General features: G+C 36.9%; 1 protein-coding gene across 1 annotated transcript; it reads left to right on the forward strand.

Moving 5' to 3' along the window:
- The first annotated feature begins 1,581 nt into the window (after positions 1-1,581).
- On the forward strand, positions 1,582-27,774 carry C5 (complement component 5). Its single transcript, XM_010160412.1, has 41 exons — positions 1,582-1,646; positions 2,623-2,815; positions 3,125-3,287; positions 3,911-3,981; positions 4,601-4,692; positions 6,750-6,832; positions 7,323-7,413; positions 7,741-7,846; positions 8,586-8,712; positions 9,063-9,178; positions 9,407-9,607; positions 10,057-10,260; positions 10,739-10,948; positions 11,131-11,280; positions 11,975-12,104; positions 12,397-12,462; positions 13,043-13,243; positions 13,891-13,981; positions 14,408-14,484; positions 15,114-15,253; positions 15,922-16,143; positions 16,662-16,722; positions 17,323-17,412; positions 17,632-17,844; positions 17,992-18,067; positions 18,360-18,519; positions 18,976-19,071; positions 19,368-19,539; positions 20,379-20,578; positions 20,952-21,104; positions 21,467-21,529; positions 22,352-22,433; positions 23,026-23,077; positions 23,791-23,893; positions 24,622-24,696; positions 24,792-24,897; positions 25,108-25,194; positions 25,844-25,933; positions 26,452-26,535; positions 27,250-27,388; positions 27,645-27,774. The coding sequence occupies exons 1-41, from the start codon at positions 1,582-1,584 to the stop codon at positions 27,772-27,774; spliced, it is 5,031 nt and encodes a 1,676-aa protein (XP_010158714.1).

The following is a 27,774-nucleotide window of genomic DNA, read 5'->3' on the forward strand; positions in this document are numbered from 1 at the left end:
CGCGAAGCCACGCCCCTCCCCGGGGCGGCTTTCCCGCCCGTGCTGGCCCCTGCCGCGCGTGCGCTGTCTCATCCCTTCTTCCCGGCGCCAATGCCGCCCGGCCGCAGGCTCCTCCTCGGCCAGGTCCTCAGTTGCGAAAGGGTGGCTTCTGAGGGGTTGTGTTCTAACTAAAGCACAAATCACTGTATGAATGACAAAGCCTGCTCTGGTGGTAGTTGGTTTGGGTTTCTTTTGTCAGTGCTAGCTATCACGTGTTGGCGTGTCAGTGTAAAATGGTACATAAGTGGGTTTTTCTCTGGAATATTGTGTGTAGCAGTGGAAATGCATACTGTATGTGACTGTGGTAAGCTGAGTGCAGTGGGCCTGGCTTGCTGCCATTTTCTCAGAGGTGTTAAAATAAATCTTTTGTGAGGGTTTTAGGCCGTGTTGGTTGGAAATCTCGACAACCAGGTCTGCAATTTTGGGTTGAAAAATCAATAGGCCCTATCTGAGAAAGAACATAAGGAAGGGACAAAATAAGATGTGAAAAGCAGGAAGGGACAAAATAAGATGTGAAAAGCATTATTTCAGAATACTGTAACGTGTTTTCCAGTGTCCTTTACTGTTTGCTTCTTATTGTTTACATAACACCCATATAAACTCAACTGTAGGAATTCTGTTTTGGATTTTAGTGGCAGGTGTTTGGGCCATTATATTGAATAATGTTAAGCACCTTAAGTTTTGTAAGATTTTATTCTATATATTGTTGCTTCCCTTGTAGTTTATTATATCTGTCGTGAAGCCCAAGTTGGCCTTCTTGTAATTTAATTTCATATTGATCAGAAATAGTTTTGTAAATGTCTTTCCCGTAAAGGTTGACTACAGTATTTGTTTAAACTTGAGAAGTCTTGCACAACTTCAGTTTAACTTTACATAAACTTATTTGTTGAGGTCCTATGCTTAGATATCAGGCATGCAAAGGTTTTGTCACCGTGTTTTTTGGCAAATGCTGTTTGAAATAGTGCGTCTTGCTCTAATATTTTCATATTGCAGTTTTATTTTTAATGGAAGTACTTAGGAAGTTGGGATAATCAGGAATACAATTGACTGAAAGAAATTTGGAAGTGCAGAGTTATTTCAAAACAAAGAAATGGAAACTTCTGGTCTAAACGTATCAGTGCATTATGTTTGATATAACTCAAATGCTATTTTTTTTGTTCAGATGCAAATTTAAAATTACTTTGAAATAAAAATTATTTTCTGAAGGACAAACGATCTAATTTTTTGTTTGTTGGGTGGTTTTTTTCCTACCTCTGAAGATGGTTTTCCTATGTAGCTGTTAAACAGAAAGTTAGGACTGACATAGGATTGCTTTGGACATATGCAAAAATTGAAATCCTAAATGAAAAAATCCCTAAATTTAGCTCTTCGGACTTCCTTGGGAGGGGGCAAGAATGTTTTAGTAATACATGATTTGCAATTAATCATTAACTGTGAGTGGAATGCATGGGTGGTATTGCTGTTCCTCTACTGCAGAAGGCAAACGCAGTTTAATCCAGAACCGTTAGCGTCTATGGTTTCCTGTTTGTTGCCATAGACACTATGACTGTTGGAATATGTTTTTTAGTTTTTCTCTTTTCTGGAACAACTTTTGGCCAAGAGAAAACGTAAGTAGAGCAAACACAGGATTTATTGGAAATGTTACTTGATTGTTGTCCACTATTTTAGGTAAATAGATACAGAATTTAAGTAAGCCAACACAAAAGGCACTATCCAAATTGATGTTTTCACAAGTGAAATTCTCACTAGTGTACATGGGACTAATGCTAGAAAAAGGATGGCTGCTTCCGGAACGACTATATTTGCTGCCAGAAAAAGAGGTAGAGTTGTCTCCTTATGTGCCTCAAGATAAACATGCAAAAAAGTTAAGAAATGAATTTGGTGCTCATTAGCTTTTCTATAGTGCCTGAAGACATTGCTACAGGTCTGATGACACCTGTTACGTAAATGTGTGTTTTACAGTGGTACTCAGTGGTGCTTTTTGATTCTTTTATCTGTGAATGGTATACAGAAAGCAGCAACCTAAGTGCTTTCGGGGTTTTAGAAAAAGAAGATGCACCTATCAAATTTGTTGTTCAGTGGCGCTTCACGCGTATTTTAGATATATTATGGGCTCAGGTGCTAAAGCCTGGCTTGTGCTTTTGTGGAATGGTGCATACTTTAGTTTATAAAGCACTGAAGAAATTAGAGTAATCTTACAAAAGATTTTTCACATTTACCTTTACTGTAAGTTGCCCTTTTCATTTCAGTAGGAACTTTACTGGTAGGAAAACTACACAAATGTACTATTTGGAGGGTTACTAATAATTATTTCCATGTAAATATCCTGTTTCAGTAGACATGCTCTTGTGTGTCTGCAAAATCAAATCCACAAACATTACCTAAGCTGTTATCTGGTAATGTTACATTGCAGTTTTCACAAAAGCTGTTCTGACTGGGGCTCTACGGTTTTTAACTAATGTCTTAGAATAACTTAGCCTGATTATCTTGTTTGCTAAGGTGTATGTAAGTGAATTGCAAATTCAAGTAAAAAATGACACACATAGTTCCATTATCCTTTACTGTTTTATATTTCATAAACAGATACGTCCTTTCAGCACCAAAGATCTTCCGTGTTGGGGCAGCTGAGAAAGTTGTAGTTCAAGCTTTTGGTTATGAGAAGGAATTTCCAGTCAATATTGCCATAAGAAGCTTTCCAGATAAGCTTGCTCTTTATTCTTCTGGCCGTATTTCCTTAGCTCCAGCCAACAAATTCCAAGATGCTGTAACATTAACAGTAAGGAACTCAGACCTTTCTTGCAGTGTTCTTAGTGTCACATTTAGATATGTGTTAAAAAAAGATTATGGTAAGTTTTTAGTTGTTTAAATTGGGAAGGGAAGCCTGGCACCCTGATTTCTCCAGACCATTGTCTGTTACGTAAGCAAGAATAAACCCTTGTGGGTGTTGATGTTTTTATTTAATAATAATATACAACAGGATAGTGATTGCTATTCAGTTACTCTTCTCAACAAAAAATGCTCTAGGAAATAAATACTTGAAAAATGTTTTAATATTCTTTAAAAATCTTTATTTCATCTCCCCCAGCTTCAACCAACAGATTTACCAAGCCCCAAGAATTCAGTCGAGTATGTGTATTTGGAAGCTGTTTCTCCACATTTTACAAGGTTAAAAAAAGTTCCTGTTTCCTATGAGAATGGGTTTCTTTTCATTCATACAGACAAACCAATTTATACTCCTGATCAGTCAGGTAAATAATGTTTTTTTTGTCTTGGCTAAATTTAAAAGTTTAATTTTTGAAGTGTGTTGATTTTGCCAAGAAATTAGGCTCTAAGTTACAGTGTATTGCCACTGTCTGCTATTCAATTTTTAAATCAGCTTTTTAATTTACTTTTTTCCATTTAGTTTTAATCAGTTAATACTATGAACTCTTATACTGTATACTGTAGAAATCAATCACTTTTCCAAATGTCCTCTTATTCCCTGCCCTCTGCATCCTAAATGACTAATCTGTGGCACAAAAGTGACAGACCTTACTGGGAATATGTTAAAAATATTTTGAAGAAATGACTGGATCATTGATTTCATGTAGATTGAACTCTTTTCCCACAAAAGTGACATGGTAGGATTGCGATGATATTGCACTGTGCTGATTCACCGTGAGAGTTGTGGTGCGAGGGCTCTTGTTCTAGCATGAATCAATACTGTTTGTACACCATGCTGACAAAAGGTCAAGAGCATTCTATAAATACGAAAAACTTAAAAATTAATAGAGATAAAAAGTCGGTTTTCAGGGTTTCTTTTCTTTTTTTGTTTGCTTTTTAAATCTCTAAAATGGTATGACTTTGAGATTTATTATAATAATTCTTACAGTGAAAGTCAGGGTTTATTCTCTGAATGAAGAACTGCAGCCAGCTCGGCGAGAAACTGTCCTAACTTTTGTGGTAAGTTGTAAATGAATTTAGTATTAATAGTCTGTAAAGCAGAAAACCAATACATGTAGTCGGATGGTAAATCAGTACTGCAGTTAATATTTAATAAAGCTGTTAGATGTTTTTGCAGGTAGCCAAACATCCTTTAAAAGATCTATAAATTACTTTGCACAGCTGGATAGAGGTTTTCAAGTCCCAGATCTGAAGTTATTACAGAATGGAATAAAATAAAAAAATATGAATGATCTTTAATATCTGGGGAAAGGATTTTTGAGAGAATATTAATAATATTTGGGTTTTCATACTGTTGTTTCATTTAAGATATAAAAATAATCACTATCTACTCTACTGTACCTTTTAGCCTTTACCAATAGGCTTGTTATTGCAGTAACTTTTTATCAGTTTCAAGCATTGTGTAGTAACAGGTTTTAATTGTTGGAACCGTCATAAAATGTTTCATCAGAATTTCACACTGAATTGCTTCTAAAAATGTTTGTGATTTCATGCTGTGAAATGGGCAAAACTCTCAGAAAAATAGGTTATGGCCAAGTTCCCACTGAAACCCCAGAATGATGTCTGTTCTGATAGGAATGATCTGTAACTGCTGATTCTTTCCTGCTATAATTTACAGGATCCTGAAGGAGTAAAAGTGGATATTATAGAAGAAAAAGATTTTACTGGAATAGTTTCTTTTCCTGACTTCAAGATTCCTCCTAATCCTAAGTAGATTTATTTAATGCTTTTTGAGAATTAGTAACATAATACTGCCTTTTCTTAAAGACTGTCACTGTGTCTTTTGCTTGATACACAGAATGGGCATGACTTGAAACTTGGAGATTTCTAACATTTCACATAGTATGTAACAGCCGATAAATAAGGAACTTATGACCAAGTATTCTCCTTTACAGCTGACTTCCAAACTAACATTTGTCTCCTAAAGCCAAGTGGGAAGCTTACTCTCTGCGCTTTCAAATAGCTGGCATATGCTCACTGGGATGAGAGAATGAGGAGATGTAGTGAGTGAAAATACAGGTGATAAAACTGAAAGTGAAGAACAGTTAGTGGTAGGATTGTCATACTCAAGGGAAAAGGAGGATTAATGAAAACTCAAGCTTTCTACTGTAGAGATAGAAGCAGTGTCAAAGATGTGTTGATTTCAAGGGGGGAAAACATTCATATTTCATACACATTTATCAAAATCACAAGCATTTTTGCAGTAACAGCAGCATATAAAATAAATGTCACTACAATTCTCCTTTTAGTCTTCAGGGGGTGCTGAAGGTTCACCGAATTGGCAGAGAGATGCTAGCAGGCGCTTGAAAAAATTATTTTCTTGACTGATTTATTTTCATTAGTAAATTAACAGTAATTTCAGTCTGAGTAAAAATCAATTTTGTACCCTTGTAACTGAGTATCTGTTCACAGTAGGCTTGCATAATTTTTATCATGGTGCTATACAGCCAAAAGATTGTAGGAACTGATTTTCTATGAATCATTATGTAAATTGCAGTTGTGTCTCTAGTCAGAGAGAGGAGGAACCTAACCTAAGTCTGTGTGAGCCCTCTGGAGCATTTCCTTGGCTAATGTGTCTTACACATACATTTTTCAGTGTAGATGCATGTACCCATTCTCAGTCAGGGTCGGATTGCTTGTAGATCAACATGGTCTGCATGCAAGATGACCTTTCTGATAGATCAGGCACTGTGAACCACTCGTTTTGGGCCATAGTGCAAAGTTTTGTTAGTAGAGCATAGGTGGTTTGTTTTCCATCATTTAAGATGGGCATGCGCTGAAGGACTCCCTTTTGGGTTTTTTTAAGTACAAGATTCTGCGTGTCAGAACTACAACCTAGATTGTTTATGCAAGAAGTTAACGAACATGCTTAATCCTTTTTTCATAGCATGTATATGTCAAATTGTTATTCCTTCCTTCATCCAACTTGTACTTTTCCTTATAACAAACTTATATACCTTTTTTGTGGACTTTCTGAATACTTTATAAGGTTATAAAACACAATAATAAATGGGCTAAGTGTATGGTTTGCCTTTATTTAACCAAAGAATAGATAATTGGTTATACCCTCTGGCCATGTTTCTATTACTGGGGGAAAAGATTGCATTTTTCACTTACACTGAGCAAATTGAGCTGTGTTACAAAACTGGCAAAGACAAAATGGATGTAATAGGTAAATTAAAGCAAACTGGATCAAATTGGGTGGTAAGATAGGAAGATATGCTCTGCACACAGATGTTCTGTTGGCTAAAGTAATGCAATATGAAATGAAGCAAATGCTGTTTGAGTGCATCTAGTGGCAAACAGAAGTCATCCAAACAGTGGTAAATCGGGTAGGTGATACCGACTGATCCTGCTGACTGCACGGAAACAGACTTGTAGCGACAGGCATTTGTCTAACCTCAGGGGTGATAACTGGCAAGTGAAAGAAGGTAGCAAAGAACATCGTAATGACCCTGGTTCCATTAGCAGTCTTCAAAATGTGTTTCTGCTTGTAACTGTAAACCAAAAAAATTCTGATGATAGTCACAGTATAAAGAACTGCATAGTCTTTTCCAATTTATTTCAATACTTCAGGTTTCAAGTAATTATTAAAATATCAAAGCAGAATCTTCTCCAAGTAGGCACTGAACACGTGCAAAAACTTGGTGCTGAATTTTTCTCTCTAAATAATTATTAACATGAAATATTGTTAAGTAGTAATATTAATTTTTGTCTTCAGTGTTAGTTTTCATCTTTTAAAATGTTTGATTGTTGACATTCCTTAGGTATGGAATTTGGAAGGTTGAAGCCAAGTATAAGAAGAATTTCATAACCTCAGCTGTTGCAAAATTTGAAGTGAAGGAATATGGTAAGGTGTGCCCATACTCTGAACTTGTATTTTCATCTGTTTTTCAGTAAAATTTATAGAGGACAGCTATACGACCCAGAGGAAGGAAGTGCAGAAATGCCTGAGGTAATGTTGGCCTGTGTAGACGCAGCGATGGCACTCCGTGTAGTGCTCCAGTGGCAATGTCAGTTCAGGCTAATCAGGCGCATTGCTTTAAGTCTGTATTAATACCACTTGCCTCTAAATAGAGTTATTCCTTAGTGTGCTGGGTCATCTTCACATAGTGGCACTAATGCAAAAGGTGGAGCCAGGGCAACTGCAGATAACTTTGGGCTTTATAACTTCACTGTGGACAAGCTGACACATGTATTTTGGGGCTGTAATATTGTAATTCATATCACTTGAACCTGGCATGATTCTCTGATGGCTATACAGAGGTGTCTTTCTGAGTACCTGTGGCTTAATGCATAAGAATACATCTAAGTGGCCTTCTTTTCTACTCAATTTTCAGCAATGCCAAGCTTTTCCATCGTCATAGAGCCAGAAAGTAACTTTATTAGTTCTGATAAATTTGAAAACTTCAGGATTGTTGTGAAAGCTAGGTAAGGAAATTTGTCTTTGATTTCTAAATACATGTGTGTATATCTTCTTTTACCCAAAGAATGATTCACCTGTGTCCATACGTTTCCTCTCCTACTTCCTCAAGAAGCCCTGTCATCACAATCTTTTGTGCTCTGCAAGACAACTATGTGAGCCTTTTAAAAATTCTTATAAAGTGATTATTTTTCAACAGAGGTGTTCAAAGCTACACAGCCTTTTTTTTTTTTTTTTTCTATCTCTTGCCTAGGAAATCACTCTTCAAAAATGAATGCTTTGTTGCAGCCAATAAAGTAATCTGAAAAGCATTTCTATTGTTGTTTTGTTCTCAGCTATTTTTATAACAAAAGGCTTGCAAGTGCTGACGTTTTTCTTCGTTTTGGAATAATCGAAGAAACAGGAAAAAGAATGATGCCTCGTGCACTGCATGTAACTAGGGTAAGAGGAAGCAAGCCTAGTTGGTGTAGATTTCTCACGCTTGGTGCAGTGGTTCAATTCTGCTGAGGTTTTCCCATTAAATATGATGATAATGGGTTCCAACTCTTAGTTTGCATCAACAGCTATTCAGTGCCAACTTTTCCTGTGTAATCCTACCATCAGGGTCATAGAAATGCACTCTGAAATGAAACCCAGAGGCAGCATCTGAGACAGAGTGTAATTTCCATCTGGTTCAATTAGTCACTTGGGCAAACACTGTGGTTGAAATTTCTATGAAATAACTTTTATGCTATCTGTTGCAGAATAAATGAAAGAAATAAAATACAGAACCAATCTAACAATACCAAATCATGATGGGAAACAAACGCACCAAAATCATATTGATGTCTAATGGAGAGACTGTTCTCCACCAATTATCCCTCCCTCATTTAGTCTGGTCTTTTAGATTTAGTCACTGAGAAATGATGAGGCATGATCCTTCCTCATTTAGGGAAGATATCTCTGCATTACTGCTACCTCTTGTTGGGCCTGCATGCAGGCTGTGCAGTATATGCCATCGGTTGACTAATTATCAGTAATTCTAGGGAATAAATAATTCTTCATGCAAACTTCTCCGCTTTGATTTCCTCTGAAAATAGGCAATGAAAGAAGACTGTTGAAGTTGGAATTTGCATATAGCGTATCTATATATTATTTCTAAATGCATGACTATTAAGTAATGATTTGCATTTCATTCCAGATTGAAAATGGAGTTGCTGAGGTCAATTTTAACAGTAAGAAAGCAGTGAGTTTTATAGGGTTTCAAAGTCTGGAAGAATTGGATGGGTCATATTTGTACATTGTGGCATCAGTGTTGGAGTCTTCGGGTAAGTTGATTTTTAATTTTTTTTTTTTTTTAAACATATCTGCAACAGAACTGGAAAATAAAATTTTGTGGATAACTTCTCTAATATCTGACTTTCTTTAGTGTTCAGAAACCCTGCTTCCAAAAACTTGAAGAACAGCCCATCTGTCACTGTAGAAATGTTTAGGGCTTAAACTTTTTTTTTGGGAGGGGTGGGGAGGGGCAGCTATTTGTTTTCACAACAGTGCTAGGAGTTGACTCTACATGCAAGGACTTCACTGTAACAGACAAATGGTGCTGCCCTTTGAAGGCAGGTGGATATAACACAGGCTCTAGGACGTGATTATCAAAAGGGGTGTAATATTTTGTTAGGTGGCCTCAGTGGTGAAGCAGAATTTACTGGAGTCAGATTTGCTGTATCTCCTTACAAATTGAGTTTGATTGCTACTCCTCTCTTTGTGAAGCCAGGACTTCCGTTCTTCATTAAGGTTAGTTAACATAAGCAGCGTTGTTGCACGTTACAGCATAAAACCCATAATGCAGAAGCCTTACTCTTTTTTTTATGTGTTACTGTAGGTCTTGATATGCTTTTAATTTCTGGTGTCTATTTACATTTTTTTCTCTCGCTATTGGGGAAGAAGCTTAGCAGCTTGAAAGTTTTCTTCTTGAGAAATGTCACCTTTCATACGAGCAATGTTCTCTGTTCTGATGAGCAGGTGCAGGTGAAAGACACAGTGGATCACTTTGTTGGAAAAGTCCCTGTAACCATCACTGCAAAATCTGTTAATGAGCAAATGGGTGAGACTGAGTTGATACCAGAGGGTTCAGCATCTGGGAGAAGAAAAACAAGCATTAATGATGGAACTGCTTTGTTTGTTGTTAATATCCCATCTGATAGCAAAATATTGGAGTTTCAAGTGAGTTAAATCGTTCCATTAGTTTATTTCTTCGAGGGTTTTGTGAATGTACAACACTGGTAGGAAGATTTTACACTCAAGAGTTACTTTATAAACTTAGAGACTGTTAGGAATAATCAGTTATAAAATCTATGTGCTGTAATGAAACATTAATTCTCTATTAAATGCTCTGTTTAGTATGTAGGAAGGCATATCATTAACCTTTGCTGCTCTGTTTATGTACATGCTTCTACACTACCATTTTATATTTGACTTGATATTTAGAGATCTTTTTATTGAAGAAAGCATGAAAGTCTTGAGCTGCCTTTATTTTATTACTCCTTCTGAATAATATGTTACAGAATGCAATTATTATTGTAACTATTTATTTTCTTAAGTATAAAGTCAGGACACAGTTCTTTTTCTGGCTTTGCTAAAAAATTTTTTTGCACATTTTATTATATTTTCAGGTAAAAACTGCAGATCCACATCTTTCAGATGAAAACCAAGCAAGTAAAACGTATGAAGCAAGAGCTTATTCATCATTAAGTCAGAGTTATCTATATATTGACTGGGCTTCAAACCACAAAATACTGGGAGTAGGGGATTTAATAAATATTAAGGTATATCCACATAGTCGGTATATTCATAAAATACATCACTACAGCTATTTGGTAAGTAACAGATATTTCCACATAAAATACTGAATTATGATTTCATATATGGTCCTAGATGAAAAACCTCAACAGTCAAGAACTATCCTCAGCATAGAATATACGCAGCTCAGACATCTGCTCCTTCCATATACAATCTGACAGTCTTATAGTAAAAAACTGTTAATATGTAACTTAAACGTGAGACTCTTAAGAGTCCATTGTTTTGAATTCCCATCTGACATAGACTGGTATTAAGAACAAGTAGTGATAGTCTCAAGAGCTATTTCAGGACTTGGGAGGAAGAGAAAGATGTGCAGAGACAGCACTTCTTTAGGGGATGAGGGCAAGACCTAACTTCCCATGAACTAGACCCACTGGTCCCAAATGCATTTTTGCGTGTGTTGGATTGTATCTAAATGAAAGTAATTATTAGATGTAAGAAACTGATTACATATAAAATTTGACTTTTTTATTCTCTACCATTTTTCTATTGTAGATCACATCAAAAGGGAAGATAGTAAGCTTTGGAACTCAGAAGAGAATGGAGGATTTGGAATATGAACATCTAACTTTTCAGATAACCCAAGAAATGGTTCCTTCAGCACGCCTTATTGTTTACTACATAGTAATGGGAGAGGAAACTGCTGAGTTAGTAGCTGATTCAGTTTGGCTGAATGTGGAACAGAAGTGTGGGAATAGTCTTGCTGTGAGTAGCAAAATGAACACTAAAATTTGTGGGTGTGCATTGATTTTCTGGTCAGATTTTAACTGGGGATTACACAAGTTCTTTTAACACTTCCTCGACTTATTAAAGTGTCTGCCTTCAGGTGCACTTATTTTGAAACAATGTGCTTTTTGAAATTACCAATACTTGTTTTCTCTTTATAGATTAAGCTGCAATCAAGCAAAACGATAATGAATCCAGCAGAAGTTGTATCGCTGAACATGAAAACACCGTTCAATTCCTTTGTTGCTTTGTCAGCTATTGACAAGGCAGTCTATGGAGTCACAGGAAGCAGAAAGAGAGCAATGGAAAAAGTTAAGTAGTAGCCACAAAAGGAAAGCAAGCTGCTATTTGTTTCATTTTCAGAGAGCTGTTGTGTGTCATGCATTCAGTAAGCCTGAAAATAGACAGAAGAGCAATTCAATCCAGAATAAGAGCAGCTGCCTTAAATCTGGCAGTTCATAATTATACAAGTAGTTTGTTCACAATGTTTTGATTTCTAGTAAAGGTAAATTGTGGTTTTAAAGGCAGATCTGAACTGTCTCATCAGAACCCTTCAGACTTGGCCAAAACCAGGTTGCAGTTTTAGAGAGCTCCTTGATCAGTGGCGTGGAGACAACATTCTGCTTCTCAGTTCTTCCTATAATCTTCTTAGGTTACATTTTTAAGGCATACTGGTAGAATGGTATGGCAGATGCTGTTATGTTCAGTGGGTTAGAGAGGTTTTCAGTACTTGCAGAATTTTAGATACGTGTGTATGTAAGTCCAACCTACATATCATCTGTCACTGAAAGAATTCCATTCCTCTGTAAGACATGGTGTTTTTTTAATACTTCAGAATGGTCAGATACAAAATACATAGGGGAAGAACAGGAGAATACTTTTGCACCAATCTTGAATCATTTTCATTTGTTTTATAGCATTATTGAATTGGTTTTAAACAAGCTAGTTTGGATATCAGAACTATACTCCACATTTTTGTTAGCTGTTCATGTGTTTTTTCCTCAGATAATGCTACATTTGGAAAAGAGTGACCTTGGGTGTGGTGCTGGAGGAGGACAGAACAACATTGATGTGTTCCGCATGGCTGGGCTTACATTTTTAACTAATGCAAATGCTGATGATTCAAATGAAGCAGGTATATTCCTTTGTTCCATGAAATGATGGATTTTCTTTTCTGAAGTATTTTGTTGTGACTTTCAGTTATTATGTTGCAACTTGATTAAACTAAATAAATTATTTTTGAGGGAAGAAAACATTATGACTTGTGGATCAGTTACTGTAATTGAAATGGAAATACTTTTATGTAATTAAAATAGTAATGAGCAAAAGTCTCCCAAATTTGGAATGTGATTTTATGGATCCATTTTTAAGTGGTCTGTTCTACTACAAAATGATCACGTCTTTTGTACTTTTATTTTTTTGAACAGGTGAAACTTGTACTGAAGTTTTAAGAACCAAACGGTCTGACTTCAAGGAGCAGATACTCCAAGAAGGTGATAAAAAAATCTTCTAAAGTATATAATCATGAAAAACCCCAATATCCATTAGAAATTGAGAATCTGAGTGTTAGCTTACTGCTTTTAATTATTGTTAACGTAGTAGAGAGAGAGGCTGACAATTATGGAAGATGATTTCAGAGAGGACCCCATTTATGAAGCATCCTAGCTGTATGCTGAATTTGAAGTCAGCAAGATTTAAGTAGGATGAAAATACAGCCTATGTTGAAGATGTTCTTTTGAGGAAACATAGCCTGAAACCTCACAGTACTGCCATATGGCAGTCTTTCCCAGAGACCACCTGCCAGGGACCAAGCCTGTCAGAAGAACCTCTGACTGTTCAATTCGTAAAATGGAATAGGACCTCCCTGATCTGACTGACATTTTTAATTCAGAATAGTAGTGAATAAGTGTGTGTCACTAGCTTTTGAAAAATGATAAGTTTATGTTCATCCACAAATCTGTACCTTTCACTGAATTTCTGCAAATTTTAAAAATACATTCAGTGTAACGAGTTAAGATGCATTTGGAAATAAAAACCTTCATCTCAAGGAAGGGAATTATTTTATTATTTCAGCATCCAAATATGTACATCCAGAAATTCGAAAATGCTGCATGGCTGGAGTAAAGGCGTATCCAGTCACTGAGACTTGCAGTGACAGAGCTCAGCGAATTCGCAGTAATGAAAGGTGCATTTCTGCATTCAGAGACTGCTGTGAATTTGCAAACAGACTGCGGGAGAAAGAGCCAAATAAGCTTCTAATACTGGCAAGAATGCGTAAGTATGAGAGCTTTAATTCTCCTGAGGATATGTGGTGAAACACTTCCAGCAAAATATGGATAAATACAGAGGTGATAGCTTTGTTAATCTATTAACCACTCCCCATTACCTGTCAGGGTTATTCCAGAAAGAATTTTACCACCCTCCAAAGACCTTGGTTGTGTACCCCTAAAGAGGGGGGGAGAGCAGTTGGTTATTCTGTCAAGAGCTGTTTTCTATTCACCCATACTTAGGACAAGCAGAACTGCACTAAGAGAGTATCACTGTCTGCGAAGGCAACGCTAAACTCACATGCTAAATTTGAATCCTTCGGCCAGGCCCAGAATAGCCAATGGGTAACATCTCGGGGAAGATCAATGTGAAATTTCTAGTCTTCCTTTCTCCCTATAATTACTTGCTAACACATTAATCTGTCTGGATATTGGACAGGTACTCACACGTGTAAATAAATGCAGTGGCATTAACACAGATGTTTGATTGAGGGTACTGAGATACCTTTTTCTTTGTGTCAGAACTAACCTGAGGCAAGTTGACAGAATACAGTATCACAAAAGAAAAAGCAGTGATTTTGAAGCCTTCGGTGGAAGGCCATTGACAGGTGGTTTTGTTGGGGTTTTTTTACTCAATTTCTTTATGTTCTTCAGATTTTGAGGCTGTCTTGGAACTGGATGAGGCAGAAGTTCGTAGCTACTTCCCTGAAAGCTGGTTATGGGAAGTTCACCAAGTTTCTCCAAGGTACTGCTTTTCTCAAATCAGTTACCAAATTTGACTTAGTCATCAGGTTTATAGAAAGTAAATGCTAAAATTGAGGTAAGCTGGGTAGCCTTGGTTGTACCCGAGATGTGCATGAACATGCAGTCCTATGCAAACAAATGACTCCTGCCAGGTTTTCTTCCATGCAGGATGTGCTGTTTGGTGCCCAGCTTGTTGAGTCACTTTTCTTTCACTTTCAACCTTGCTAAACACCAGCTTCTGTAAAGCCTGCTAAAACCAAGTTTATTCAAACACCCAAAAGTCCTCTTCACTAACTCTACTCTCATGTCTTGTTTTGCTCTCTAAGTCGCAATTAGGAGTTGCTCTGGGCGTGTACTGTCCCTGCATTGATTAATGTTGGTGTTAGCTGTTGATAATGTATAAATGTACTGACACTTTTAAACACAGGTCAAAGACCCTGTCTATCACCTTGCCTGATTCTCTGACCACCTGGGAAGTACAAGGTGTTGGCATTTCTGATAAAGGTAGGTACTGCAACCTACTTAGATTGTCACTAGGGAGCTTTTCCAGTTGGATTTTGCAGAACCTCTCATTGCAATTGCCACGTATGTTCTAAAATGTTCATTTTCTGATAAGCAGGGAAACATTACATATTTTAGGGAAAGGAAATAACTTCATTTCTTTTTATGAATGTAAGTGGCTGGGAACACCTGTCTGTCCAGCCTGTCTCGTGTTTGACAGTGGCACATGGTAAATAAGTATGAAGAACATAAGGACAAATAGTCACTCTTCCCTGGCACAACAGTACAGTGTCCTGCTATCAACAGCTCAGGGACTGTGTGCACGAGGAGAGGAAGGAACAAATTTTCCAATAGGTACGGTGATCCAAAGAGAAAGTTTGTTTCTCACTATGGGCAGAAGGAGCAGAAGCCCAAAGGACTGACATGTCAGCAAGGAAATGTGAAGTGTGGGAGACAGCGACTTGGATCACAGCAGGAGCCCAGTCACTTGTAAAAAAGCTTGGACAATTTTAAAGTACATGTTGAAAAATGATAATTCAGCAGTAAAGTTGGCAAGTGTGTGAAGACTTTCTCAGACTTGTTTATGAGAAGGGTGGAAAGATAACCTGCTTTTATGGTTTTAATTTTCTTAGGTATATGTGTTGCTGCACCGTTGGAAGTGCAAGTTGTAAAAGATATCTTCCTGAGCGTTTATGTTCCTTATTCTGTGGTGCGAGGAGAACAAATTGAGTTAAAAGGATCAGTGTATAACCATAAAGCTTCTGCAATTAAGGTAATTTGTGGTCTTAATGAGTTCTACGGAAAGATTGACATAATAAACTTAAAAAGCATTTCCCCTGTGAGTATCCAGTATAAACAGATCCTTGGATCCGATTTCTCCAGTCCTTCAGCTAGTGTAATGTATGCTCTACATAACCACGTAACAAGGAAATCCAATCATTAATTGTTTCATTTCCAGCCATTCCACTGATTACAAATGTTATCATGCTCTTGCCTCATGAAAGTTAGAAGACACATTTTCCATTCCAATTGTTTAGACACAATGTCAAAAAGTGATGGGATTTTTGGAATGACCTGCTCTAGAGCTTACCCATTACGTTGTCTAGGGATAGTATAGATGGACTGTTTTTAAGGAAATACATGAAACACAAGTGCAAAATTATTGAAAAAAATCCAGTAAAGCATGCATGTGTATGAGGCAGATAGGTGTATGAAGCCCAGTATAGTGCTCCCCTGGTGTTGCTAATCAGCATGCGTTAGTGTGTCTCTAGAGCAAGTAATAGTAATTCCAAAGGTACTAATAGTAATTCCACTTGCTTGTTGTCAACAAAAATGTAGTATTACAGTAAACACTTGTTGTAGTATTTCAGTAGCTTTAAGATTTCTCTGGCATTGTATCCATCATGGAGGTGAAACATTTAAAATCTTTCAACATTTCAGTTCTGTGTTAAAATAGCAGCTGGAAATGGAATCTGTACTTTTGGAGGTTCAGCAACTCCTGGATCAAGGATACACAATTGTAATTTCAAGAATCTAGATGGCGGTTCTTCATCACCAGTTACATTCAGAATACTTCCTTTGGAATTAGGTCTTCACACTATCAACTTTACGTTGCTGACAGCCAGGAACAGTGAAACTGTAGTTAAAACTTTACGTGTAATGGTAAGAAAAAAGATTTAATGTTTGTGGTGGTTTTGAATTTCTTATTGATTCAGTCAGAAATAAAAATACACCAATATATAAATGTTGGTTTATTGTAATATTGTCAGAATCCAACATATCACATGGTGCCGTTGAATTCACTGAGGTGTATGCAGTGGAAAAATGCATGACGGAGTATTTAAGTGAACACATTTTTGAGCCATACACATAAAAATTGTCAGAAAGATTCTACAGATAATAGATTATAACTTAGTAGGCAATTTTTTGTGTTTTTCTGTAATTTTATACTTTCCAAAGCCCTTATTTAAGTATTTTGTTAAATTTTCTCAAGAATTTTGGGAGATAGAACACTGGCTTAAATGTATGTAGAATAAATGTAGAACAGTTAAGTAAAATTCAGCTGCAGAGAAGGACGTAGAAGGCAAAAATACTACAGTTTTAAACTGTTGTTTCAGCTAATATATTTGAGTAAGGAAAAGTGCTTTCATTTTCTACTTCTTTCCTCGTAATGATTTCAGCCAGAAGGCGTTAAGAAAGAACTTCATACGGGTTTCACTTTGGATCCGCAGGGTGTTTATGGTAAGAGAATTGACCATATATGTCTTTGTTTATTTTTTCATTTTGTTAATTCAAGATGATCGAGTTTTCTGTAATGTGAAAAAATGCCATTTCTTCTTCCTGAAATATTCTTCATATGTGTCTTCCCAGGATTTCCTCTTCTTTCATTGGCTACCCATCTTAAAATAGTTACTCTTTCAGAAAAATACTTGGACTCGTTTCTTAAAGGAACATTTTTATGTATCTTTTGCTGTGATATAATACTGAACTCTTCTCAGTGTGCTTGAAACCGGTTAGCAGGTGCTTCCTTAATGAAAATAGAGTATGTCCTCATTTAATCAGAGATGAATCTCAAACCACAAACTTCAGGTCCAGGTCAGACTTTTTTCCTTACAAAAAAGGCAAAAGAAAGGTTGAAGTTTCTGTATCAGTTCTTTTTCAAAGGTTGGTATTTTTTGCATGTGCATTTGGGCATATTTCTAGTTTTCATGATATCGTAGGTATTTTTGTTGCTGACTTCTCAGATAGTTGTGATTTTAAACCTGGTTATTACATCTGAATCATCTATTGATTTAGATTATGCAGTCTGATATATATATATATTCACATTTTCCATTATAGGTTCAATCAAGAGACGACAAGAATTTCGATATAAGATTCCACTGAATCTGGTCCCTAAAACAACAATTGATAGACATGTCAGTATAAAAGGTAAATTGAACTGAAACTTTTAATCTATTGCATATGTATTTTCTGTATATACATTCTTTTAATCTTACTTTTTATTCCTTTGTTTAAATCTGTCTGAATTTATTCCTAGGTTCTCCTGCTTTTTAGAAAAGGCTTTGCTTTACCACCTTTTATGTAGAATTTTAAATACTTCATATAGAATGAATGCTTAGAAGCAATTTTGGTTTTCTCTTTCCCCAGGACATCTTATGGGTGAAACGATTGCCACAATCCTCAGTCCTAGTGGCCTCAGTATTCTTACTAATCTGCCAAAGGGCAGCGCAGAGGCAGAGTTTATGAGTATTGCCCCAGTATTTTATGTATTTCACTACTTGGAAGAATCAAATAACTGGCATTTACTGGGTCCGGAAACCTTAACTTCAAGAACTCAAATGAGGAGGAAGATGAAAGAAGGTAGAGAAATATAGCTTCTTCTCTTGCTTCAGAGTTGTAGAGGTGCATAAACTGTGCTGAATGAGAAAGATAATACATCTGAGTGAGCAAATGCAATTTTAATATAAATCTCTTTTCATAACATTTTCTGCCTAATATATTCCTTAGGAATTGTAAGCATCTTGTCATTCAGAAATTCTGACTTCTCATATAGCATGTGGAAGAATGGGCAAGCTAGCACATGGTGAGTTAAAATGGTCTTTGGGTCAGAATGGGTGGAAAAGGCTTGTTTCACTCCCTGGCTTTCATTTTATAACTGATTTTTATCATCCTGAAACATGGAATTGGATCCTAGTTTAAAATAATCATTGCCCATTTGTTAAGGTAAATTCAAAATTCGTCTGTGCTATTTCTTTGAACTGTGAGAGTGTGTAGCATGCCTAAATCATAAATAGTGCAAATTTGTGTCTAGCCTCTCGCAAGGTGGTAGGACCTGCTAATCAACACAAATGCAATCTGTTGGATTTCCTTGGCAGGTTGACAGCTTTTGCTTTAAGGATTCTCGGACAAGTTAGCCGATACATAGATCTTGATCAAATTTCTGTTTGTAATTCACTTCTGTGGTTGATTGAAAACTGTCAAATGCCAGACGGGTCATTTGGTGAATTTTCAAGTTACCAACCAGTGAAACTACAGGTATGAAAACCAAACGTTTTCTGTGCATATACAGCAAAAGCTGAAGTCACCAGGAGCTAATGTATTTTAGGAATGCAAGATGTTTAGGCTGTATTTCAGCACAACAGCTAGTCAAGACAATTTTGCCAAATTTGCGTTTGTCTAAGTTCATTTAAAGAACAGCACAATCTTGCAAACCTTTCTGTTTTCCCACTAAAAGTAGCTGCTTGCTACTTGTAATATTTAGGAAAAAAAATTACAGTATAATAATCCTGTCTTGCCAATAACTTTATATAATTTTGTGTCTTTTTTACAAATTAGCTATTAGCTTCCAAAGAGTCAATATATTTTCAGGTTAAACCAAACTGGTATTTCTTACAGGAATTTCTATTTTTCTTCACATAAACTGTAAAAGTTTTGTTTGTTTGAATGAGCTGTTGTTTCTGTTTCTTTATATCTACATGTTTTCTTCTGTAGGGTACATTACCTAAAGAAGCTAAAGAAAAATCTTTGTATCTGACAGCATTTTCTGTTATTGGAATTGAGAAGTCAATTACAATATGTCCTACTCAGGTAAATAATATTTTTATTTCTGCTGGCAGTCATGTTCTGGGATTTTAATTTCTTCCATTATCTTTAACAGCTGCTCAAAGAATTCAAGAGGCTTTTCAGTTTCAAAGACAAATATTTATGTGCTGTGTTAGTCTTAGTCTTTCAAAATCAGTAAAAGAACGATAATGAAATTCTGAATCACATTATTGTAAGATATATTGTAGGAGATATTATGGATACACTACATTGTCTTGATCGATGTGTTTCTCTAAAAAGAAGTCCAACAGGTGTAAGCTGTAGCCTGTTCATCCTTTCAGAAAATCCATGATGCTAAAAATAAAGCAGGAGATTATTTGATGAAGAATGTGCAGTCTGCTCAAAGCCCCTTTACAATGGCAATAACTTCATATGCTTTAGCTCTTGTGGACATGAACCATCACTCTGCACGATCGGCGTTCTCCGCACTGAAGAAGGAAGCATCTGTCATAGGTATTACTAAATTCTCCCAGTCTGTACTGTAGTTGGCTCTCGGGTGGGCGGTTCCTTTAGTATTTCTAAATTCTCTAATGCAATGTCACTACTTGGAGGGTGAATTTCAGTGAATTTCACTTTGGCAAAAGTGTATTTTTAGTCTTTTTTAGCCTTGTATTTTTGCTAGGTTGAATCCTGCTTTCAGCTTTTCAAGGGAGCAGTTTCATTAACAGTACGCAAGTCAGCCAGGCATCTGTCATTCCCTGTTGTGTCACATTTGTTCTATCTGTAGGCATTCCTTTTATGTAGGTGTCTGCCTCCACATCCTTATAATGTGTCCACTCTCTTCCTTGAGTCAGAGTGGAGTTTCTCACAAAATCTGCCACTGGCCTCACTCGTGTCAGGTTTTCTTCTTAACTTCTCACTGGTTGATGAAGGACATGGTAGTTTCTTGTGAAAGCTGTTCCTTTTTAATGATTTTAATGAGGCAAGGGACTCGACTGTTCTCTGCCAAGTAACTGTTTCTAATGGAATAGAAAAGCTTTTTCCTGTCTGTAGAGAATGACTTTAAAAAAAAATAAATTTAAAATCTGTATTCTGTTTGTTTGGCCACTCTGTCTCTGCTCAGGACGAGCAATATTCGGATGAGCATCAGATGCTTTGCAGCGGGTCTGTTTATCATCGGTTTCTAGTATAAGGTTTATTAATGTACAAGAAATATATCTTCTTCCTCTAATAAGTGCATAATGAGTTCCTCCCTCTCTCCTTGACCTGAGCAGGCAATAATTCACCTGGTGTAGTCTGGACAGAGCTGCTGCTATGTGTCAGTCTCAAACCTTCCTTTTACACTCCTGTAGGTGACCCTCCTATTTATCGGTTTTGGAAAGACAGTGCACAAGACCAACACACTCCCACCTCTGTTACTGCACAAATGGTTGAAACGACAGCGTATGCCTTGCTTACCACTTTGCTAAGAGGGGATCAAAACTATGCTAATCCAATCATCAAATGGTTGTCTGAAGAACAAAGATATGGTGGAGGTTTTTATTCAACTCAGGTGACTTTTAAATATTTTGTTGTCATTCTGCAAGTACCAAAATCTGAGATGTCTTAAGAGGGTTATATCGTTAGGAGACCACACTGACAACTTCAATGGCCTGTGTATGGGATTAGTGTGAAATGACGGTTGCCATGATGCTCTGTCTCTGGGGAAAACAGCTTCATGAAGTCTGTTACAAAGAGCAGTTTGCAAGCTCATTCCACAGACCAGATCTGCTGAAGGAAAAGAATCATGGGAGGAAATCTGTTTTCCCAAGTTTTTTATAAAACAAAATATTTCATTTCATGACATGATGTTTGTTCATGTTTTCCACAAAAATGGAACACAGTGTAATTTCTGGAATTAATTCTTTATAATCGATTTCTGGCAGGACACAATTAATGCCCTTGAGGCTTTGACTGAATATTCCCTTCTTGTCAAGCGGCTTAATTTGGACATGAATGTTAAGGTGGCATACAAAAACCATGGAGACCTTCATCTGTTTAAACTGACAGAAGATAATTTCGTGGGAAGAACTATGACAGTGAGTGAGCAGTACTGCTTTGGAAAAGCGAAAGCGGGATTCTTAGCAACTTGTTAAATAATTATTTGAACTTTGAAATTGCTACTAAAGCAGCCTTTTCTTTTAATAAAATTGTATCAATTTGGTACAGAAAATGTTTAAGGACTTTGCTTATCTGTGAGATTTAATGCATTTGAATATTTAAGTTTAGTATCTCTGCTTGTTCCTCTGAAGTTTGTTTTTGTAGGATCTGTTTGTAGCATCAGGCCTTAGTATGTGTTTGGAACGTAGAAGAGAGAGGCATATCGTCTGACCTGCATTGTTGCTAATGGTGCTGTCTTTGTTACTGACCGACAGCTTCTTGTTTAACATCAATCCCTTAGGTGCCTTTGAGTGATGACATCTATGTAAGCACTGGAAGCAGCACTGGCATTGCTACAGTAAACGTAAGCACGCAACCATTTTTTTTTAATTGGAATCTCTGGTTTGTTAGTATCAACATCGAAAAAGAAACTGAGATTTCTCATAAACTGTTCCATTCGTTGCCCTTGCCTTTAGACTGAAGTGATGATGTCATTCTGGCTGTATTTTACATTAAGTACGAGCCATTGTATGATTGACAGCTAATGAGGGAGAAGTTGTGAAGTTTCTTCCTTTTCACCAGACCTTTTCTGTTCCATAAATCCAAACAGATTATCAACTTGGTTTCAATGCTCATCATTTGTTACTGTCTCTGCTTAGACAGCCAAATAGGAAGACACAACTTAGTGATCAATTTTAAGAAATGTCTCAATTCCCTGTTATTCTGGTGTTTACTCTGTTTATTAAGCAGTATCACTGAGAAACTCTTTTCTTGTAATATTAAGCTGTTGCCATGATGTATTTTCTTCTAATCTTTCACGGCCTCTTCTAGCATCAAACTTAATAACATCTGAAATGTACATATTCTTGTGTCCTGGTATTTATATTCACAAAAGGTCAGGATAATATTCACAAAATATCAAGATAATAAAAATTATTGGTGGGATAATATTTTTAGTCTTGTAAATACCACCAGCAAGAATGGTGTGGTCTTGCTGAAGAATGCCCATTTCTTTCTGTGCTGATCAATTATTTACTCTGCTTTGCATCCATCAAAACCAGTTATGCCGTACAGACTTGTTTTGATTCGTGTTATATTCTCCATACTACCGGTTTTCACAGTTTTATGCCAGTTTTGAGGGCCGTTTACTGCTTCTGTTTTGTCTAATTGATTTGTACACGTGTAGGTGAGGACAGTATATAATACAATCGGTACCTCTGAAGAGTCATGTGACTTTGAATTGAAGATTGTTCCAAAGAGAGATGATGGTAAAGGGTTAATATGGATTTAAATGTTACTACTCAGGTCGGTGCACGGAAGGGGGGGGAAAACCTTACTTTGTTTAACAGTGTTTCTTAATAAGAATGAAACTAATAAAGGAATTGCTGGGAGCCTTTTTAGCCCTCCTGGAAACTATTGGCTTTGTGTAAATAGAATTATTTTTAATGTATTTCTGTTAGGTGTATTTTTACTCCTTTATGGAAGAGTGTTTGAGTTGAGGGAGTGAGGAATACAGACTTCCAGCAGAAGAAAGAAATATGATGGGGGGTGGGGGCGTTACAGAGTTCTGCAATGTACTGAGACTTCTCGTCCAGTTCCATCAGGGTGTATAACCACATTCTAAGCTATTGCCATGAAGCAGTTTTAGTAACATAAGCACGCAGTAAAGTACATTGGGCATTAGAGCTGTCATTTCACCTGTATTGTAAAAGAAATAGGTGTTTGTGGCTAGAGAGTGAGTTCCTATAAAAATAGCCACCAAAGCAGTTTAAGGAATCGTCTTTCAATTATGAAAAACGTTGCATTGCTGCTCCTGAAGACCTACAGAATTACTTATTTGACTCCACTTGATCTGAACAGGTTACAGAAGAGAAGATGGTGAGCCGCTTGGGCGCTTAGAGGCTTGTGCTAAGTAAGTACAGCTGGTGGGGGGGTGTTGGTTGGTTGGGTTTTCTTCTTTCCCCGGTGACTGAGCAAACATTTTGCATGTAAAGGTTTCATTTAACTAAATGCTGGTTCTAAATGTCCTGGATTTCCTAACGTTCAGTGCTGCCTCTTCCAAAGGTGGGATTCCAAGCTGACATGCTAGAGAATTGGAGCAGCAGAAAGCAAATGCACTGTGGGTGTACATATGCATTATGAAATTAATCTAAAAATGTTACAAAGACTTTCTTGTCTTTTGGGTTTTCTTAGTTATTGTTTCAATAACACATTAGCTGACATATTTATATTAAATTTCTTTTATTTTTTAAAGAAATGGAAATGGTTTTGTCTGTTAATAATTGCACTTGGTCTTCTGATCTTATTTTCTCCCTGTTTCTTCATTTTATGTATATGTGTAAACAGAATTAGACCCAAAGGTCACGATCTTTTTGGCAGGGAGTTTTTCTTTAATTTATATATGGGTTCTCCTGGAACATAAGTATTAAGAAAACCTTCTGTATGCATGATATTGGCATAAAACTGAAATGATTCACCTGGATTATTTTTGCTTCATTATGGGTTTACTGTGGTCTGAATGTTGATGGAATTTTCTTTAGGTTTTTCTGGGATCACATTTGAAGATTTCTTTTTAATTTCAGTTATGTTTAATGCTCAACTAATACTTATTTTAATCTATCTCAGGTACAGGCCTGGCATGAGAGAGCCACAGTCAGGGTCTGCTCATGCTGTGATGGACATAGGTTTGGTTAGTGGATTGGAAGCAAATACAGAAGACCTAACTACTGTAAGTATTAGAGAACTTTGTTACTGGAGGGTTTTTTTGACAGGACTATAATATTTACTGTTCTTCACTTTTTCTCTTAGAGTAGTGATGCAGATTTATATCAATATAACCTCATTGCTTTTAAACACTTCTCATACTAGTGAGAACAATCTACGTAAGTCTAGATTATGGTGTTTTGACAGAGTCAGAAGCTAGACATCTAGTTTGACATTTGGGTTCCCTCTATGATTAGTGGAAAGACAAGGGCGGAGAGAGAGTGGTTGTTGGCTGTGTTAGGGTAGTGTAACTCAACCTCTGGAGATGCTGTATCTGCGGACTGGGAAGGAAACATGGTTCGTATACACACCTAACGCTATTCTGACTGAAGTTTGTCAACCAAATCTTAGCTGCCATGCTTGTGTTCATCCAGCTCCTAAGCATGCGAGTTCTGGTGAAAGGCAATTAGACTTACAGGATTTAAATGGGATACGATACATGGACTCAAGTATTCTTTAAGGATAATTAGCTCTTTAACTCTTTAATATCTTCATGTAATGACTGAAAGGATAAATTTCTTAAAAGAAATCCAATAAAACAAGTGAGAGTACAAGCATTATAAAGAGGCAACCCTAAAATAAGAGGTTTTTACATCTTAGCATTATGTTAAAGCTACTGATTACAAAACCTACAAAATCATCCAAAAATGTTTAACTAGTATAAAAGATTTCTCTGCTTTTTCTCCCCTACAGCTCGCAAGTGGTGTTGATCAGTTGATAGCAGATTATGAGATAAAAGATGGGCATGTCATTCTGCAGATAGACTCTGTACGTTACCCTTTTCGTAACTGTAAGCATTACTCTAACTCTTTAGAATAATTTTGTTTCCTTCAGAGTCTTTAATCCATGTGTGTTTCATGTAGGTGCCAGCTAATAATTTTCTCTGTGTTGAGTTCCGAGTAAGTGAGCTTTTCCAGGTTGGAATGCTAAATCCTGCCACATTTACTGTGTATGAATACCATGCACCAGGTATGTGTTCCATGTCTTTAAATTCATATTTGTCTTTTAACTCTTTATTCCTCCTTAAGGACTAAATTTTTCTTTCTTTAACATCTTTTTAATCCTTGTTATTGTAAGTTCAGGTAACTTTTAACTTGCAAAGTTTCAGTGCTGACTTCTTGGACTTCGATTTTCTATATGTATTTATTATTCCTTACTCCTCCTTTTTGGATCTTCTAGATAAAAGGTGCACTGTATTTTATAACCCCTATGGAAACGAAAAGCTTGTGAGACTCTGTGAGGGAGATGAATGCAAATGCATGGAAGGTAAACTTTGTTTAAGATGTCTTCCCAACTTGCTTGGTGGGAAAATGCAGTGTAATGCTTTGGACAAAACCACTTTAAACAGAAGGGGAAAAATCCTCATAAGAGCACAGATCTTGTCCTCTCCAAATTTTACATTTTTCAAAAAAGTTCTTTAAAAAGTGCAGTATGATCATGGGTGTCTGACCAGATTAAGTTCTGGTGATCGAGGATGTTATTTTGTATTTTAAATATTCATTGTTCCAGGATGCAATCCCATAGAATCATGGAATGGTTTGGGTTGGAAGGGACCTTAACGATCATCTAGTTCCAAATCCCCTGCCACAGGCAGGGACACCTTCCACTAGACCAGGTTGCTCCAAGCCTCATCCAGCCTGGCCTTGGACACTTCCAGGGATGGGGCATCCACAGCTTCTCTGGGCAACCTGTCCCAGTGCTCCCCACCCTCTCCGGGAAGAATTCCTTCCTGATGTCCCATCTCAATCTCCCTCTTTCAGTTTGAACCCATTACCCCTTATCCTGTCACTCCCTGCCCATAATTAAGGTGTTTCTCAGATACAGTAGATTATCCAAACAGGTAGAGGTTCATGATGCTTTATTTGAGTACATGTGATAACATCGCCTTTACACTGGCTGTTTTGTCTCAATGTAGCCGAGTGTAGTAAAGTACAAGAGAGACTAGATCGGTCAATAACGGCTGATGCCAGGAGAGAAGCTGCATGCCAGAGTGATATTGCATATGGTAAGATGTGAATTGTCGTTACCTATTTCATGTGCTCTGACAAATATTTCGTTGTTTACTGCTGCTGCAAAACATTTTGATCCTATTAGATCTTTAGTGGTTAAAATTCAGTGGGCTTGACAGTGGCATAGAGTATATGAAGATGACATATTGGGGCAGAGAAGAGTAAGTGCTGCCATTACACTCTGCTGAATGAAAGTCCCATAACCAGGGTTAGTGCACCAGGGAGCCTGAGCTGATGAGTTCTGCTCATAAGCACTGTGTTTCTCTTGCTTGGAACCATTGTAAACACGATCAGGTGGCTTTGGGGTCAGTGGAAGTTGTGGGGCGTCAGATGAGAACATGGATGGAGCTTGTTAAAGCTTCTTAGCCCTACAGTATATAGCTATAGCCACCATTTTCCCAGAAATAAGGATTGTAAAGGGACATTATATTCTCCATCTGAGCATCTGTAAGACATTTAGTGTGTGTTGCGGAAACAAGAGATAACAGAAAGATTGGTTTGTGTTGTTCTGCAGTTTATAAAGTGAACATCTTATCTCGCAGTGAGGAAGGTTATTTTGTAAAGTATTCTGCAACTCTTCTGGACCTCTATAAGAGAGGTGAGTGGCCGGTTCTTAATCCATGTAACTATTTAGAGTAAAAGCTCTCTGCTTGAGAAGGGCAGTCATTGTTTGGTGTTTTTAAACAGCTTTTCTGTATTACAGCTGTTGTTAACAAACCTAAACTGTAATCGCCTAAATGTCTTTTATGTGACAAAACAAGGTGGACATATTCCAGAATCAGTTAATACAGGTGTGAGCTGTTGTTAAAATGTCTCATTCCCCAGGACGCCCTCCCTCACTCTGTACCCAGTGACTGAAGTGGGGGAGTGTGCAAGGATATGCCGTGCCTTAACTTTCCACAGGTTTTTGTCGGTTGGGCATGTTTCTGCTTCTAGGAGAAAGGACTTTAGAATGTTCTCGGGCACTCACAGTCGTACCTTTGGGAGAGGTACCTGCTCGTAGGTCTTGTGGAACTGAAACTGATACTAATTTTTCCTTGGAATTTAAGCACCCAGCATGTCTTTATAATTACTATAATATGAAATGATATAATGTGCACAAGGCTTACTTACCATTCAGATTTAATTTTAAAAATCTTTTACAAGAAACATGTTTTACATCATCAAATCTTCCTGTTATATAACTAGTGGCAAATAGATCCCTTGGCTGTGCTGTACTGTAGAACATTTTGGTGGTTTCTGTCTAATATATGAGTTACTGGAAGTTCTCATATATTAAATTGTGAAATTTTCCAATTCTTGACTACTTCAGGGCAGGCTTTTGCTCAAAAAAATAATGAAATCACCTTTGTTAAGAAGAAGACCTGTACAGATGTTGAACTGAGCCCAGGAGAGCAGTATTTGATCATGGGGAAAGAAGCCTTAAAGATAAGCATTGGTTACAATTTCAAGTAAGTAATTTACCAGCAGAATATGCAGAGATTTAATTTTAAAGTGTGCTGTGAAGTGGCAAGTGTTTGTGTGTAATAATTCTTATGTAATGTATAATTGATTTAATTTTTTAAGTGTTAGTTTGACCAATAGTTACAGTGTGTTTTTAGATGCACAAACACAAGGCAAGCAACTTCATATTGTAATTTTTTTTCTGTTTGACATTTTCCTCTTCAAATTTTAGCAGCAAATGATCACTTTCTCTTGTCGTCCTAGATTCCAGTACCCTCTGGACTCCAGCACTTGGATTGAGTGGTGGCCTTCAAATGCAGCATGTGCATTTTGCCAGGAGTTTTTAAATACAATGGAAGAGTTTACTGAAGATCTCATCATCAGTGGCTGTTGA

This window comes from Eurypyga helias, unplaced genomic scaffold (genome assembly GCF_000690775.1).
Source record: "Eurypyga helias isolate BGI_N326 unplaced genomic scaffold, ASM69077v1 scaffold32641, whole genome shotgun sequence".
NCBI classification, from domain to species: Eukaryota; Metazoa; Chordata; class Aves; order Eurypygiformes; family Eurypygidae; genus Eurypyga; species Eurypyga helias.